This window comes from Lynx canadensis, chromosome D2 (assembly GCF_007474595.2).
Source record: "Lynx canadensis isolate LIC74 chromosome D2, mLynCan4.pri.v2, whole genome shotgun sequence".
In the NCBI taxonomy this organism is placed as follows: domain Eukaryota; kingdom Metazoa; phylum Chordata; class Mammalia; order Carnivora; family Felidae; genus Lynx; species Lynx canadensis.
In genome coordinates this window covers 56,636,091-56,651,080 of record NC_044313.2, presented here as the reverse complement: position 1 = coordinate 56,651,080, position 14,990 = coordinate 56,636,091, and the positions used below count along the sequence as shown (strand labels likewise).

The 14,990-nt window shown below is 56.9% G+C and overlaps 1 protein-coding gene across 1 annotated transcript in view; it reads left to right on the top strand.

The window, feature by feature from the left end:
• Nucleotides 1–14,990, top strand: part of COL13A1 (collagen type XIII alpha 1 chain) — a 147,210-nt gene that overhangs the window by 60,723 nt on the left and 71,497 nt on the right. The window contains exons 3-7 of the mRNA XM_030335305.1: nt 1,348–1,355; nt 6,488–6,514; nt 9,273–9,308; nt 11,869–11,895; nt 13,459–13,509. Of these exons, the coding sequence (XP_030191165.1) occupies nt 1,348–1,355; nt 6,488–6,514; nt 9,273–9,308; nt 11,869–11,895; nt 13,459–13,509 (149 nt within the window). The remainder of the gene's footprint in view (nt 1–1,347; nt 1,356–6,487; nt 6,515–9,272; nt 9,309–11,868; nt 11,896–13,458; nt 13,510–14,990) is intronic.

Below are 14,990 nucleotides of genomic sequence, written 5' to 3'. Positions count from 1 at the left end.
ATGTGGCTAAACCATCCCCAAATTGCCGTGTACTGAACTTGGTCACCAGCCTGCTTCTCATGAGAATGCTTCCCCCAGCCGGGAGGCACGGACTTTCCAGCTGGGCTGGCCCCTCTGGCAAACTGCACTCAGGGGATATTTTCAGATTCTGGGTGACATTCCCCTGCCCCTCTGCCTAATAGGTCCCAGACGCTCCCCTCCTCCCTCAACCTCTCGCTGTTCTCAACCACCCCGGCCTGCCTTGGGCCTCTCCGCCCGGTCACTACTCGTCTTGACTTATTCTTTTCCTAATTTAAAACATTTTGTTCCCCCTTAACGGGATGGCTTGACAGGGCCCAGCATGAAAGAGGCTGTTTCCTCCTGGCCGGACGGAGAGGCAGGCAGATGAAGGCAAAGAGAAGGAAGCCGGCTTTGGGAATGTGAGGAGCAAGGGGAAACTTAAGGAGTCTTTCTTGGCCGAGCATAAAAGACGCAACAGAGTAGCAGCTGTGTTAACGTGGCCAGGTCGCTAGGGGCCCGGCGGACACACCAGGCCCAGCTGTGGATCCCACCGGCCCTGGGGGTCTCATGACTCATGTTCGGCAGACATGCTTTTTTAGCTCCCTAACTTGCTGCTGCCTCTTCCCCACCTTTCCTCCGCACCCATCCTGCCCCCTCTGTGAATTTGCAATTCTTGGCTGGCATGGGCTATTGCTGAGGCGGGGGGGAGGGGGGGCAGACAGGAGAAGGAGACAAGAGATAAGTGCAGAGGGAGGGAGACCCCTGGGCACAGGAGGGCGGGAGGAGGAGGGAGCGGGCAGCAGACCCAGGAGGGTAGAAACGCCTGACTCACCCGCTTAACAGAAACCAGGCCAGAGAGACATCAGGCAGGGAACCTAGCGAGAAATGTCGTTCGCCCCTGCTGCTTCCTGCTTGTTTTCCCTTGCATTTCATGGGAGCGTGGAGAGGACAAGGAGCTGCTAATAACCATCATCTCCTGAGGTTCTGTCGCACAGCTGGCCTTTCTTTGGCCGTGTTGCCTTGGTGCCCACGGCCCTGTGCCCTGGAAAGCAGCCGCGTACCCAGGTTGGGGCGGGAAGCGAGAGGGGACTATTCTCGGGAAGTTAGGGCCCCAGCCGGGCTGCGCCTGGGGCCCAGACCTCTGGATTTCTCATCCAATAATGCAAATATGGAGATGAAATAAAGGGGGAAGAGATTATATCGGTGAAAGTGGGCCAGGAAAATACAAACTCCAAAGACCAGATGGAATCCCCTCGGCCGAAGAATTTTTGGATGCTGCTTCTAAGGCGGCTCTGCCTGTCCTTCCAGCAGTGACACTGACCCTGGCCTTTTCTCTGTCTCTTTCAGGACCTCCTGTAAGTAACTCCAGCCGCCGCCCGGTCTTGCACATCTGAAAGGCCCTGCTCCCTGCTGGTAACCCGGGCCCCGGGTGGGGGAACCGACAGCCGGCCCCACTCTCTTCCAGGGGCGCCCCTGGACCTGCCTCTGCAGAAGCCTGCGGGGTCCCTCCAGAATGTTGACACAGGGAAGGAGGCCGCCATTTTGCCTTCCAACCACTTCTGCACCTCTCAGGGCGAGACAATGGCGGCTCCGGGGGCAAAGTAGGTCCCAATTTCAATCTGAAAGGCTGGCTTGCCCCATTGTCAGCCCAGCTCCTTTGTCCCCAGAAGAAGCAACTGGACTCAAAGAAGCTCCGGGTATTAGCAAGAAGAGATAATCTCTTCTCAGTTCTGGTCCTTGAAAGGTCTCCTGGCCTTTCGGTAAACAGGCCAGCGCGTGGCTCTGAGCGTGGACTTCTCCTGAGGACGTGCTGTCCACGCTGCTGTGAGGCAGCTCCATTCTGGCCCACTTACCTTGGGCGGGTGGTCGTGGCTGTTGGTGGTGGTGTTTTGATGTAGGGGATCAATTTCAGTGGGTTGGGTTGGGAGACAATACCAGTTCCAGCTTGTCAGGCTTCTTCCCCTGGCGTCGCCCTAAGGCCCAGGGCGGGGCAAGGGAGCCCAGTCATTTCCAGAGAACCTGAGAAGAGCCCAAAGAGACTGGCTCCCCGAAGTAATGGATCCAGAGAATAGGAGCACGTCTGCTTTGAGGGCAGCATCTGATACCTGGACAAAAGGCCCAGAGGTTGCCGGGGGAGCTGGGGATGGGAGTGGAAAGGGCGGAGCCCTCACATCAGATCCTTGTCAAGGTTCCCCAAAGCTGCTCTAGGCTCACCCTTCCTCAGAGCAGCCACTGCCACACCGGTTTCCCTCTCGGTCCGTCCTGCGAGAGCGGCCGGCCCAATTTGCCGTTAAGACCATTATTTGCTATTCCGTCGGGTCCCGAAAGGCACGTTGAACCCGCGCTGACGGCCCTGCCCCGCTCTCTGACTGCCGGGTTACAGAGGGAGGAAAATCGTGTCAGTCTCTGAAAGCAGGGGGATGATTTATCGTGGCATGTTTTAGATGTCAGATCTCAATTCCTGTCATCAATCTTCCAAAATAAACTCCACCATAGGAAACTTCAACAGACCACCTGCTGGAAATGGGCTGCTTTCCCCCCTCTGCTTTTTGACGAAGCCAAAAAGAGTCCTCACTTCCCCCACTCCTCGGGCCTCCCCCCCCCACACCTGGCCCCACAGCTGGGCTGACCTGCCAGCGGCAGCTCTGGGTCCCTGCCCTCACCAGAAATGCCTCTTTCTGAGAGCCCCTGCCGGCCTCACCCCCAGACCGTTCCTAGCCAGAGCAGGTGCTCCCACCCCCGGGGGGGGCGGTCTGCACAGCATCTGTGTGTGTCTTACACCTTCACTCAACTCTGGTTGAAACCACAAGGAGGAAATGGGAAGCTGGCCAGGGTGGGAATCACCTCCTAGCCCTGTTCTGTCTGCTTCCTGCAAAGGAAGAATCCTGTTGAGGAAGGCAAGAGATAGGGAGATAGATGGCAGCTGGTCACAAACCTGTCCCCACCCTCTGAGTGTCTCTTTGGAACCCCTCCTGGGGTTGCTCTGGACTCCAGTTGGAAGACCCAGGCTCCTGTGGGCACGGGATGGCCAGTGTCCGGAGAACACAACCACGGAGGATGGATTTAAGTAGCAGCACGAGTCACTTAATTGGTAGAAACCTTGTAGTTACCGCTACTCCACTCCTTGTGTCCATGGCAGACATTGCTAATCAATCAGGAGGCTTCTTAGCATAATGCTTGACTCAGTCACTACCAATCCACTGGAGTCTGCACTCAAGCTGACACCTGCTGGCCATGCCTGCTGTGGATTTCAGAGAGAACTTCTTAATGGAGACTGTGAGATCAAAACAGATGACAGAGGGAAGTAGGGAGGTGTCTTTCTCCAGAGAAATACAGGGAAATATGTGATGGCCAGCTGCTACCCTGACTGAAGGTGATCCTTGCTGAAATACTAGCTAACACTTAGTACACGTTTGTAAGGAGGCAACCTAATATAGTGATTACAAGCATGGACTGTGGCACCAGACTGCCTGGGTCCAAATCCTGGCTCTTCTAATCGTGTAACCTCAGGCAAGCTGCTTTACCTCTCTGTGCATTGCTTTCCCCATCTGTAAAATGGGGATAGTAATAGTATGTGACTCTTCTAGGAATTGTGAGGAATATATATGTAATTGTACGCTCGTGTGTGTGTGTGTGTGTGTGTGTGTGTGTGTGTGTATTTTCTTCCAGTTAGAATATATTAACGCATCTAAATCCTTGGTGATCCACAAAGATTCCAAGAAGCTGTTAATTTTAAGGGGGAAATGATTATTCTGTGAGCTTTCATTAATTTATTTATTATTTCATACATTTCCACCCACCATATTCTAAAAACTATTTCAGGGTGATTTACAAACTGGACATGGAAATAGTGGAGGAGGGTGGAGAGCAGAGGCAGGAAAGCAAAAGGATCCAGAGCTGAGGCCACCACAATACCCTGGGCAGGACGAGCCGCTGACTTGGCTTCGGGCTTCCTGGTGCTCAGAGCAAAGAGGAAAGCAGGGTTGTTGAAGGCACACGAGTGAAACACAGCTTTTCCTGGTACTGAGACCCAAGAGAAGTCCCTTCCGTGTGCAAACGAGGTGGGAGGAGTAGGTAGTTGGGACACAGGAGCGGTAAGTGAAAGTGGTAGGTCCCTTCTGTCCCTGTTTGGGGTAGATCGTGAGGTTGGAAACCGTCGGCCCATTCCCTCCCCTGGGGTGTGAGGCGGCGACTGCCCGGCTTCTTGTGACATCAGGCCCAGGCGGTGCAGAAGTGACAGGAAGAGGGTATGGGCGCAGGGCTAAAAGCCCTGGGGTGAGGAGGACATTTGGCGGCTGAGCTGTGTTTGTGGGGGGCCCGGGAAAGAAGGAGGCTGAGTGCCCAGGTTTGGAGCATCGCCCGCAGGTTCATTCATCCACCAAGAACTCGGCACTCCTCGAGGCACTAGAGACACATCCGTGAACAAAACAGAAAAATCCCAGCCTCGGGAGCTTATGGTTTATTTATTTATTTTTTTTAATTATTATTTTTTTTTAACGTTTATTTATTTTTGAGACAGAGAGAGACAGAGCATGAACAGGGGAGGGGCAGAGAGAGAGGGAGACACAGAATCAGAAACAGGCTCCAGGCTCTGAGTAGTCAGCACAGAGCCCGACGCGGGGCTCGAACTCACGGACCATGAGATCATGACCTGAGCCGAAGTCGGACGCTTAACCGACCAAGCCACCCAGGCGCCCCGGAAGCTTATGTTTTAGTGCCGTGGGGGCAAAATCAAGCGCAGTGAACACATGGGGACAGGCCCTGCTCCCGTGCGTGCCGTTACCCAGCATTCCCCAGGGACTCCCTGACTGGGCCCCACCTTGGTTCTCTAGGAGGGAGTCACTGCCCCACCGCCTCCGGGATGTCCTCAGGAGCAAGGGCCGGAGCAGGTGACTTACTCCCAGTGCTGCCTGGGTTTGTCCGAGCCCTGCAGCAGAAGGATCCGTCTTCCAGTGAGCACCCTGAGACCCACCCCTGGTCATGCTTTGGGTTTTGCCTGAAGAGCAGGATGTCTAGAAGGAGAGAACCCACATCTGGTAGCTAAGTCTCGGCAGGGAGAAACCGAAGCCAGCTCCACGTACCTCCTGCCCGTGCTCTTCTCTAATTGTCGTAATCGCCAGCATTTATTTAGCACTGTGGTGTGCCAGCCCCTGTGCTATACATACATTATCTCATTTAATCCTAAGAAGTAGCTATAATTGTTCTCCCATTTACAAGGTGAGGAAACTGAGACCCAGGGAGGCCCGGCAGCTCGCTTATGGCACTGACCGCGACGTGGCAGAGCCGGGATTTGAGCACAGACAGGCTGACTCCGGAACCCATGTTTGTGACTCAGTCCTATTGTCTCTGTTACCGTCTCTCCGGGACTCCGTGTCCCAGCCATGCCAGGGCCGCCTTTCAGTTCCAGAAGCCCTCTCCAGGTGTTTCCTTCCCTTTACAAGGTGCTACGTGATGCCCCGAGACAGATACTTGAGCAGTTTCTCTGCCACCCTCTTGTAGCAGACCCATCTGGAAGCTGAGCGCCAGAACAAAAAAGACATGATTTTCTTGGAATTTGCTTCGTTCCTGAGCTCTGCATATTGCCACTATGGCAATTATTAGCACTAATATACATGTTGTCGAATGTCTCCCGCTTTTCAGTGGGATTTCGGATCTATTACATGGAGCCTTTAGTCTATGCCCCGAATTGTGCTAGACAGGAGCACTAGGAAAATAGGAATAAAGGGCTTGAGAAGGACACTGATGTGGTCCGTGAGGACAGGCTCCTGGAGCCACACGGGGTCCCGTGTATGAGGGGGACCAGGTTCCTGCCTCATGCCCTGCCCCGGCTCATCATGGAGAGGTCTGATGCTGGTTGGAGGCATCAGAGGAAGGAAGTCCTGCCTCCTCCGCCATCCCAACAGAGGGGAAGAGGCCCCCCCCGGGGTGCCGCCCCCTCTCCCACCCGCTCGCTCCCTGGTCATGCTCCCTGGAGCCAGAAGATGCATCTCCTGGTGGACCGGCTTCGTCAGAGCAGGCATCTGACTTCTTCTGTGTGGTAGAACGGGGAAGAACGAGCCCCGACCCCCTTGGGCCCTTTCCCAGGCCAGAGCCAGCACACAGGCCTGGCCGACAGCATATCGCACTGACTGAGACCAAAAGGCTCAAAGGAAGGGGATGTGGTGGTGAGGCCCACAGCCTTAATGATCCTTGAGTGATGAGAGGCAGAGACACGGGAGGTGACATTCGTGTCTTTCTTTTCCTTGCACCTACCCTGGACCTGGAGGAGACCTCTATGAATGAGTGAATGAATGAATGAATGAATGAATACCAGAACTGAAAGGAAGCTTAGTAATCAAGGCCCTACCTTCATTTTGTTCATAAAATAACAGAGGTTCCTAGAGCACGAGTGACATCAAGGTCACACAGCTGGCTGGGCAGGGTGAAATGCTTAGGTATTACTATCCCTTGACCGTTGTAAACCTCACTCTTCCCTGCTTTATTTCAGGGTCCCGCTGGAAGACCCGGCCTCCCAGTAAGTAGTTTGCATTTCTTCCTTCCTTTGTGTCTCTCTTGCCTGCTCTCCTCCACTAAGGGCTGGCTAGGTTGGGTGGCTGCTTTCCTCCAGGCGTATCTGGGTGAGAGGCCTCTGTCCAGTACCTCTAACCTCGAAAACTTCTCCTGGGGCCCCAAGCAGGCAGATGACAGCATGAAGGCCCTTCTAAGGCTGGACCTGACCTCTAGACTGAAGGCCCGCTAAGGGGGTGCTGGAAGGGGAGGCAGCTCTCTGGCCTTCCTGGGTATCCTGCATACCAGCTTAGCTTAAGACCGCTGTCTCTCCTTTGTCCTATGACCTCTGGTAAGAGTAGACTCAAAAACTTTGTTTCCCCTCCCTGCCAGTTACCATTTCTGAATGCTAGAGAGGTTGTGCCAAGGAACCCTGGGGACTTTGGAATAAGAGGGGAAGAAATACTAATAGCCCTCTCTTACTGAGATCCTAATACATGCCAGGCACTATGCTAATCACTCTTCATATATTTGATTCGGTCAACGACTCCGTGAAATGGCTATTAGTATACCCATTTTATAGCTGAGGAAACTGAGACCCAGAGAGGTAAAATACCTTGTCCAGTTGTCCAAGCTTCAGTGGAGACCTGTTGGGGGGGCCCATGTTATCACACACCATTTCATACCTGTTTCCCGTAGTCTCTGCTTGACGTTTGAGAACAATCTTTGAAGTCTTCACAGACATTGCTCTGCGCGATGTAGCCTGGGGCAGAGATGCATTGAGTACTAGATATCATGGGGCCTCAGATGTCTGGTGAGTCAGGCAAGATGCTGGAGCCAGGCAGAGGGCCAAGGTGGGGTATGGAGGGTGAGCGAGGGCTGGCACCGGGCTGCCCTCTCTCCCTTGCGCCAGGGGCCGCATCCGTTGGAGTCCAGACCCTCCTGTGCATTCCAGTTTCTCCTCTTTTAGACATGAATTATGCTGTAGCCTCTTGATAATCTAGCAGCTTCTAGGATTCATGTCCAGCAGTGACTTTCTTAATGAAATGCATGTGGGAGAGTGTTCGGCCTTGAAAATGGAAACTCTCCCAGTTAAGTGTGAGCCCCGGAGCAAAGAAGGACGGGTCAGTCGGTCCCATGAAACCCAAGGAGGGGAAAAATCAGATGACTGGGGAGAACGTGGGCAGACTTTGTTTTTTCGGACAACTTCCACCTTTAAAAAGCATTTGGGGGCAGTTCACAGAGCAGGGGCTGCTTCACAGAGTTCCCAGTCTCTGGCCCTTCCATGCCTGTCCCTAACCCGAGCATTTTATGGCCAGGACTGCAAAGAACATTAGTTTTAAAAAAGAAACAAAAAGAAACCAGTACACACGTCCTGCAATATCACTCAAAAGCCCAAGAGTGAGTGGGCCGTGGGGGGTGGCACAGCCAGTGTCCAGCAGGCCCTGGTGTCCTCAGCAGGAAGGGCGGGCCACCCGTCCACGGAGGGAACCTGGGAACGACCCACGAAAAGATTTGCTGCTCCCAGCCCCTTGTCAAATGCAAACAGTGTGATGTACCGACACGCTTATAAAATTCCCTTGCCCGCGGCCATGCTGGGCTCACTAGCTGTAGACTCCGTTTATGCGACACTCACCAGGTGCCACGTCCTGGGAGAAGGCTTTCCCGGGACCCCATTTCATGGCGTCCTCCCAGCAGCCCCGTGAGAGAGAGACACGGGTGCTCAAGGAGGCTACAAAAACAGATCCAGGCTTATAACCAACACTGCCCCACCACTCTTGCAAAGGGTGAAAGTTTTACTGGAGACCCCGTTGGCCTGTGTGTGTGACAAGGACCTGACTTCAGAGCCGCATGCTGTTCTCTGTGCGTCCACACACATCTTGAGATGCTAGCTGTCCCTCAAGGCATTTTGCCTCGGTGGGGTCAGCAGATGCAGAATCACCCCAGAAATGCCCACCCCCTTCAAGGAAGCCGCAAGCCCAGCTGTCTCCTGCCTAGGAAGCCGGGGCAGACACCATCTAATTTTTGGCCCCCGTTGCTTTCCGTCCTTCCGGACTCGTAGCAAACCGCAGGCCCCGCCCCAGATTTCATGATGTCTTCACACATGCGACTGCAAAAAAATATTTTCTAGCAAGAAGGAGAGGAACAAAACTTACTAAGCAGATTTCCAGAGTGAGAAGATGTAACCCCTGGCTACAAAACACAGTGGTTCCCTCCGAGCAGCTCACATCTGTGCTGCAGGCACATCCCCATGGCTCACCGTCCTTCACATCCCTGCTGGGGGTGCAGGAAGGGCATGGAGAAGGGCTCCCTCGTAACCTTCTCAGACAGAGTGCCTGGGGAGGAGCCGGGGGACATGGGCACTGCGCCCCAGCTCTAGCACAGATAAACCTGTCACGTGGGGCCACCACTTACCCTGCTCTGGGCCTTGGAGTTGAACTGGTCAAGGATATGGCCCATCCTGGCCATAGCTGGAAGAGATTGTGACAGCAGAAGTCTAAGAGAGGAAGGGCCTTAGACCCCTTATGAAACACATAGGGAAACGGAGGCTCAGGCCAGGGACCAGACTCCTGCATTAGTGCACTTTCCACAGCACCGTGCCCGATGGGGTGGCTGCTTGCCCAACAGTCCTTGGGGGCTGAATGGGCAACTTCACCCACATGACCCCTGGCCATCATCCCAGTTGCCTACGTAAAGCAGGTCTGGGGTGCACAGCTGGCCCACGGGGTCTTTTATATGCTGGCCCGGCTCCAGCCACATCTAATCGTTTCTGCCTCCTTTGTCAGGGGGACAAAGGTGCCATTGGGATTCCTGGACGTGTGGTGAGTTGGCGCATTCGTACCTGCTTGGGTGGCCATTGCTTGCTTCTTCATGCTGGCCTGTCCTCCAAACCATGGCAGTGTCCCCAGCCCCAAGGAGGGGGTCAGGCTTCTGTCTCCCCCTACCCAGGCCTGCTTCAGAGAGGGACAGCAGGGAAGAAGGGAAGAAGTTTTATTCCAGTCCTTCAGACCTTGCAGTCTGACTTTCCTGAGGGCTCCCAGGGCAAAGGAAAAACCCAAGAAATTGCACCAAGTTCTTGGTGCAATTGCGATCAAGTTCTTGGTCCATCGCCTCCTGGGTGACAGGATGAGGCCCAAGCCCCTCTTGACATCAGGAGGACCCCCACCCACGCCAACCCCCACCCCCGAGGCTCCCCAGAGGCTCCACACCCCCCAGCAAGAGCAGCAGAAAATGGTGAGAAACGCGGCCCGAGATGCCCCACGGAAGCCGCTGTGGAGCTGGCTTCCTGAGGCGCCTTCCCTAGACAGAGACTAGAAGCTGGCGGGGACAGTGTCTCCAAATCCTCACAGGGAAGCTGGGAGTTAAACGCTGAATGTTTCCTGCTGAACCCTTAGGTGAAGAAAGGGAAACAACAATGTCCGGCAGGGAAGGTATGGAGCTGAGGAATGGGAAGGCCGGCACTAGGCCGCGGGTCCCAGCACCAGGGCCGTCCCTGCTGGCTTCTAGGGGCCAGGAAGGGCAGCTGAGGCACCGCGGGCGGCCCAACGTCGTGATGGCCACATGCTGGCCTCACCGCCACCCATCGGGTCTAGAACATACGTGCCCAAGCTACTCTCCCGGTCTACCCCCGACTCCCCACCGGCCATCAGCCCCGACGTCCACCCTGGCTCCCCCGTGCCCCCTGACTACCCCCACGCCATCCTTCCGCGCCACTCACGTGCCTTGCCTCGTCGTAACCTCACCTCCTCACCGGCTTGGCCTTAGGCCTCGGTGTGGCCTACTTGTGCCTGGCGTGAGCTCAGAGAAAAGGCGGCCACATCACAGCTAACACCCGAGAGCTCTCACTGCGTGCTGGGCGTTGATGTGCTGAGAGCCTCACCGCATTAGCGGGCCCCACAGGCGCTGCCTGAGGCAGGCGCGATTTCCACCCCCATTTTTCAGATGAGAAAATCAAGGCTCAGATGTTAAGTGTCTTTTGCAAGCTCCCGCCCGGCCCTGTCCCTCTGCTTCAGTTCTCTACCTCCAAACCCTGCCCCCCGCCCCCCTCCGAGCTGTCACCGAGGCAGGGAAGGAACAGCCAGCCAGCCTTTCTCCGGAGCTCGCCGTGCGTGGGCCTGGGCCGGCACGTTCTCCACCATAGCCCTGGAACAACCCGTTCCATTGATAAGCATGTTGAGTCTCAGTTTGCCCAGGATCGGGGAGGAGCTGGGGTTTGTACCCAAGCTGACTGTCAGATGCCACAATCCTCGCTCCTAACAGGCAGGTTTCAGGGGTCTCTACGCCGAGTGCCCCTGCCAGCCTGCAGGGGGCGACTGCAAAACGCAAAGTCCTGCCCTGCTTCTGCCCTCCTCCTTGGGCCCTTGTGGACACGTGCCCCCAGGAAGTGTCCATCCGAGCCTAGTTCTGATCCCCCGTGGTGGGGGCAGAAGGGCGGGCCCCAGGAGGTCTCCCCACTTCTTTCTACACAAGGCTATTTTCCAAGCCGGTTGGGGGCTTTCTTGCCACTTGTGCTACTTAAATGTGACAGTGGACCCATTTGGCTGCCCAGCAGGCGTCCTAACCTGAGCCACCTGATAAGGACGGGGCGGGGGGGGGGGGGGGCGGCCAGTGGGTGTGAAATGCTTGAGCTGCTCCCAGGGTTCCACAGAGCTGGCGTCACTGGCTTCAGTGGATTGGAGCTGCCTACCTGCCAGTCACTGTGGTTACAGGGACCCGTGGTGATTCCCCAGTTTCCTCTGCCTCCCGGACCCATCCCCCATCCACCTTGATGTTTATGTCCTACTGTCTGTCCTCCTCCTCCCGCCGTCTTACCTGGCCGGCCCTGAGGACTCTCAGTGTGTCTAAGCTTGGCAAAACTTTGTGCTTGGTACTCGGTTGGACCTTCAAACCAACTAAACTCCGGCTCACAGCAGTCTGCCTCCTGCCTATCCACCCCCTCTCCCCCACCTCAAGTGACCCAGGCCCTGGGGACATGGCTTCTCAGGCAGATTTTCTGACCTAGGTGGGTCTCTCTCTCTCTCTCTCTCTCACACACACACACACACACACACACACACACACATACACACACACACACACACTCTGAGAGGGCCTTAATTTTAAGGCCCCGGCCACTGTTTCTCTCGGTTATCCGGAACGGCTGGCTGGGGCCGGGCCCGGGGGTGAGGCAGTAGCCGTCCAGGTGCTGTGCCTGTTGGACGCGGAACCTGTCACGTGTCAGCATCTGTGTTTTGTTTTGTTTCTTATTTCACAGTGATTTCTTTTGTTTGGTCGTTGTGCCGTTAACACAGATTCTTGTGTGTGTGCCTCTCTCTTATCCTTTCTTTTTTCTCTCCCCGCCTCTCTCTTCCCTACACCCTGTGTTGCATGTGGCTGCCCCAGGGAGTAAAGGGCCAACCAGGCGAGAAGGTGAGTCCTCACTTTCCCCTCCATTCTTCCGCCCCAGTCTCTTCCCCTTGGACTTTCCGGGGGTGCTTTCCGAGGCCCCCATCTCAGCCCTTCCCGTCCCCCAGCATGCAGGCCGCAGCACTCTGCTCTCACAGACTCTCCCAGCCCAGCTTCCAGGCCACTGACTCCTGGCTTAGGCCTCAGCTTCCGGGCTGAGCCGGTCTCCCTAGCCACCGAGGCTGCCTGTGGCCTCGTACTCACCCTTCCCAGAGGGAGGGGAGCACCGATCGATCGCTGTTTGGCGCAGCTGGTTCTAGTCCCTCCCCAGCCCACTCCTAGTGCCCTCACACGTAGAAATTCTTTGTGCTGCCCCAGAGGGAGACCCCCCAGGGTTGTAGAGTAGAGCCCCCTCGGAAGCCAGGAGCCCAAGAGACCGTCCTGGAGCATTAGCCCTGGTGGATCCTGAGGGGGTCAGAGAGCAGCACATCCAACCAGTTCGCTTTACAGAGAAGGAAACTGAGGCCCAGAGAAGGGCTAGGGCTTGCCCAAGGTCACACAGCAGAAAGTGACAGGGCTGGAGAGGAGTGCCGGCGTGTCTGACTCCAACGCTGGGCTTCCTAACTATTGTGCTGTGCTGTACTCTGCCTTTCTGGCAGAGCAAAGACCCAGAAGGGGGGCCCTGGGCATCTCTTCCACCGGAAGGGGCGGTTCCTGGTGGGAAGCAGCAGCCGCCCTCCTCCCAGCAGGGCATCACCTCTCACCCCCATCTGTGTCCCACGCACCTTCATCTTTCTGTCTCCCGTCCCTGCCCCCACCACACACACGTGCGCACACACACAGGCGTAGACATCCGGCAGCCCAGTCACCCTCGGACGGCACCTGGCGCTCCCCATCCAGCAGCGGCCACCATCCCTTCTGTGTGACTCTCACAGCAGGACTAGGAGGCCCGAGGCAGCTCCCACCTGCGGGCTCAGGGCCACGGGACCCACACAGCAAGTGTGCGTCTCGTCCCCACCTCTGTCCTCAGCTGCCCCGTCCACGGGGCAGCCGGGTTCACCAGTTGCGGGGTGTGTGTGCCACATGGGCGTTTGGGGGCTGCGCTGGGCTTAAAAGGCCATGGGGGCTCTGAGACTCGGGTGGGGCTGGGCAGATTGGAGGGCGCCAAGCAGGGCACGCGGGAGGCCTCTGGGGCCTTGAGCGGTATGGCTGAGCCGTGTGCCCTCCCCATCCCCATGTCACCTGTGGCTCATCCCTGCACTGAATCCCTTCTTCTCTCTTCTGCCTGGGGTCCCACTGCTCTCTGTCCCTGGTCCCATATGCTACCGCTAACCTGTCTTCCCTCTTTATTCCTCCTGCTTCTCACTCCCTCCTGGATGCTACACGCACCCTGTGTCTCCTCTCTTCTGATCCCCCGCCTCCCTCCACACCCTCTGTCCTCCTGGCCCCTGCCTGGGCACCCCCACCCACCCTGCTCCCCTTCCCCACCTGCCAGCTCCTTTCTTTCCCTCCTCCGTTGCCCACCTCTCCCCCCGTCCTGCCTCTGCTCCTGTCCCTCTCCCTCTCCTCTCTCTCTCTCTCCCACAGGGGGCCCCAGGAGATGCCGGCATGTCCATCATCGGTCCCCGCGGCCCCCCTGTAAGTGGTTTTTACTCTTCTTCAGGGTGGGAGGACAGGCGAGTTAATAACAAGGGCTCCGGAGGGAGAGCAAATCCTGGCTGTGCCTCCGGGCCTGGCGGCCACCGCCCGTAATGCGATCAACCCGGCCAGGCCTGACTAAATATCCCTAAATTACAGCCCCTCAGGAGGGTTCACAAGGGCCACCCTTTGGCCAGGAAACCAGCAGCTGTGAGGCGGCCCTGCTGTTTACAGGCGGGGGGGAGAAAGTACTCGCTCCTCCTCAGATGGGGCGCTCCAGCTTTCCAGGGGACAGACTTTGTTTCTGGCAGCTTCTGGAGCAGATACCCAGCATCCGGATTCACTGCCCCAAGCACCCGCTCCCGGTCTTGGCAGAGGCTCAACCCACCACTCGTCCTCAAAGGCTCCCTGCCGGGCAGACTGCCGGGTCCTGCTTCTTGGTAGCCTCTGCCCCTTCGCAGGGGCTTGGGAAAATCAGAGGCTTCCCCTCAGATGCTTCCTCAGGGACCAAAAGTGGACACGGGTGATGATGTGGGAAGATATTGGGACTGCGGGAAGGAGGGCCCAAACTGCAGAGCCTCAGCACAATCACCAAATGTCAGGGTAGAATGGACTTCCTCAGAAGGGGAAACTGAGGCCCAGAGAGGGACCAGGATTAGGGAGGCCCAGAGGCTGGGGCAGGATTAGAACCCAAGACCCTTGGCACCCAGGGTTTTCACCATAGACCAGGCCACCATCCCCACGCCCTGCCGTGCACTTTTCCTGCCCCGCCCTGCGCAGTGAGAAGCCGAGGGGAGCAGAGGGCTAGCCTCGGGGAGTCTGAGGCTAGCCCCATGGATGGGTGGGGTCCAGCCTGCCTATGCCCCTGCCCTCGCCGGAGGGAGCCAGTGGCAACTAGGAGTCTCTCCTACCCACAGTCTAGGGAGAAGGGTCAGAGAACACATTGCTAAGTTATGTCCAAGGGGAGGGCTGTGTTGAGGGCTGGGAGCTGAGAGGGGGGGCCATTCAGGGCCGCTTGGAGGCAGGGGCAAGTCAGAGGGAGCCCAGAGGACGGAGCTGGCGATTGGGGGTCAGGTACTCGGGTGTCTACGCTGGAGACAGAGTCGGAAGGGTCTTGGGCTGCACAGACATGGCCTCACAGGCAAGACTTCTGGCTCAGACCACAGCGATGGTGTTAAGGGCTCACACTTGGCCCTTAACTTGTGGCAGGCGGTATTCTAAGACCTTTCCGCACGGTGACTCGTCGAATCCTCACGAGAACCTCACAGGTAGGGGCTATTAACACCTCCATCTCAAAGGTGAGAAAAGCCAGGCTGGCACGGAGAGGCAGTGTGACTTGTCCAGGACCGTTTGCTAGGAACGCTCGGTCACTCAGCCCGGGCCGCGCGGCTTCGAGTCCGCACTCTGCACCCCCAATGCCATAGCAGACCCCCAGGCCGCGGGGTCACCGACATCCGGGCTTCTGGGCTCACGTGGCCGCG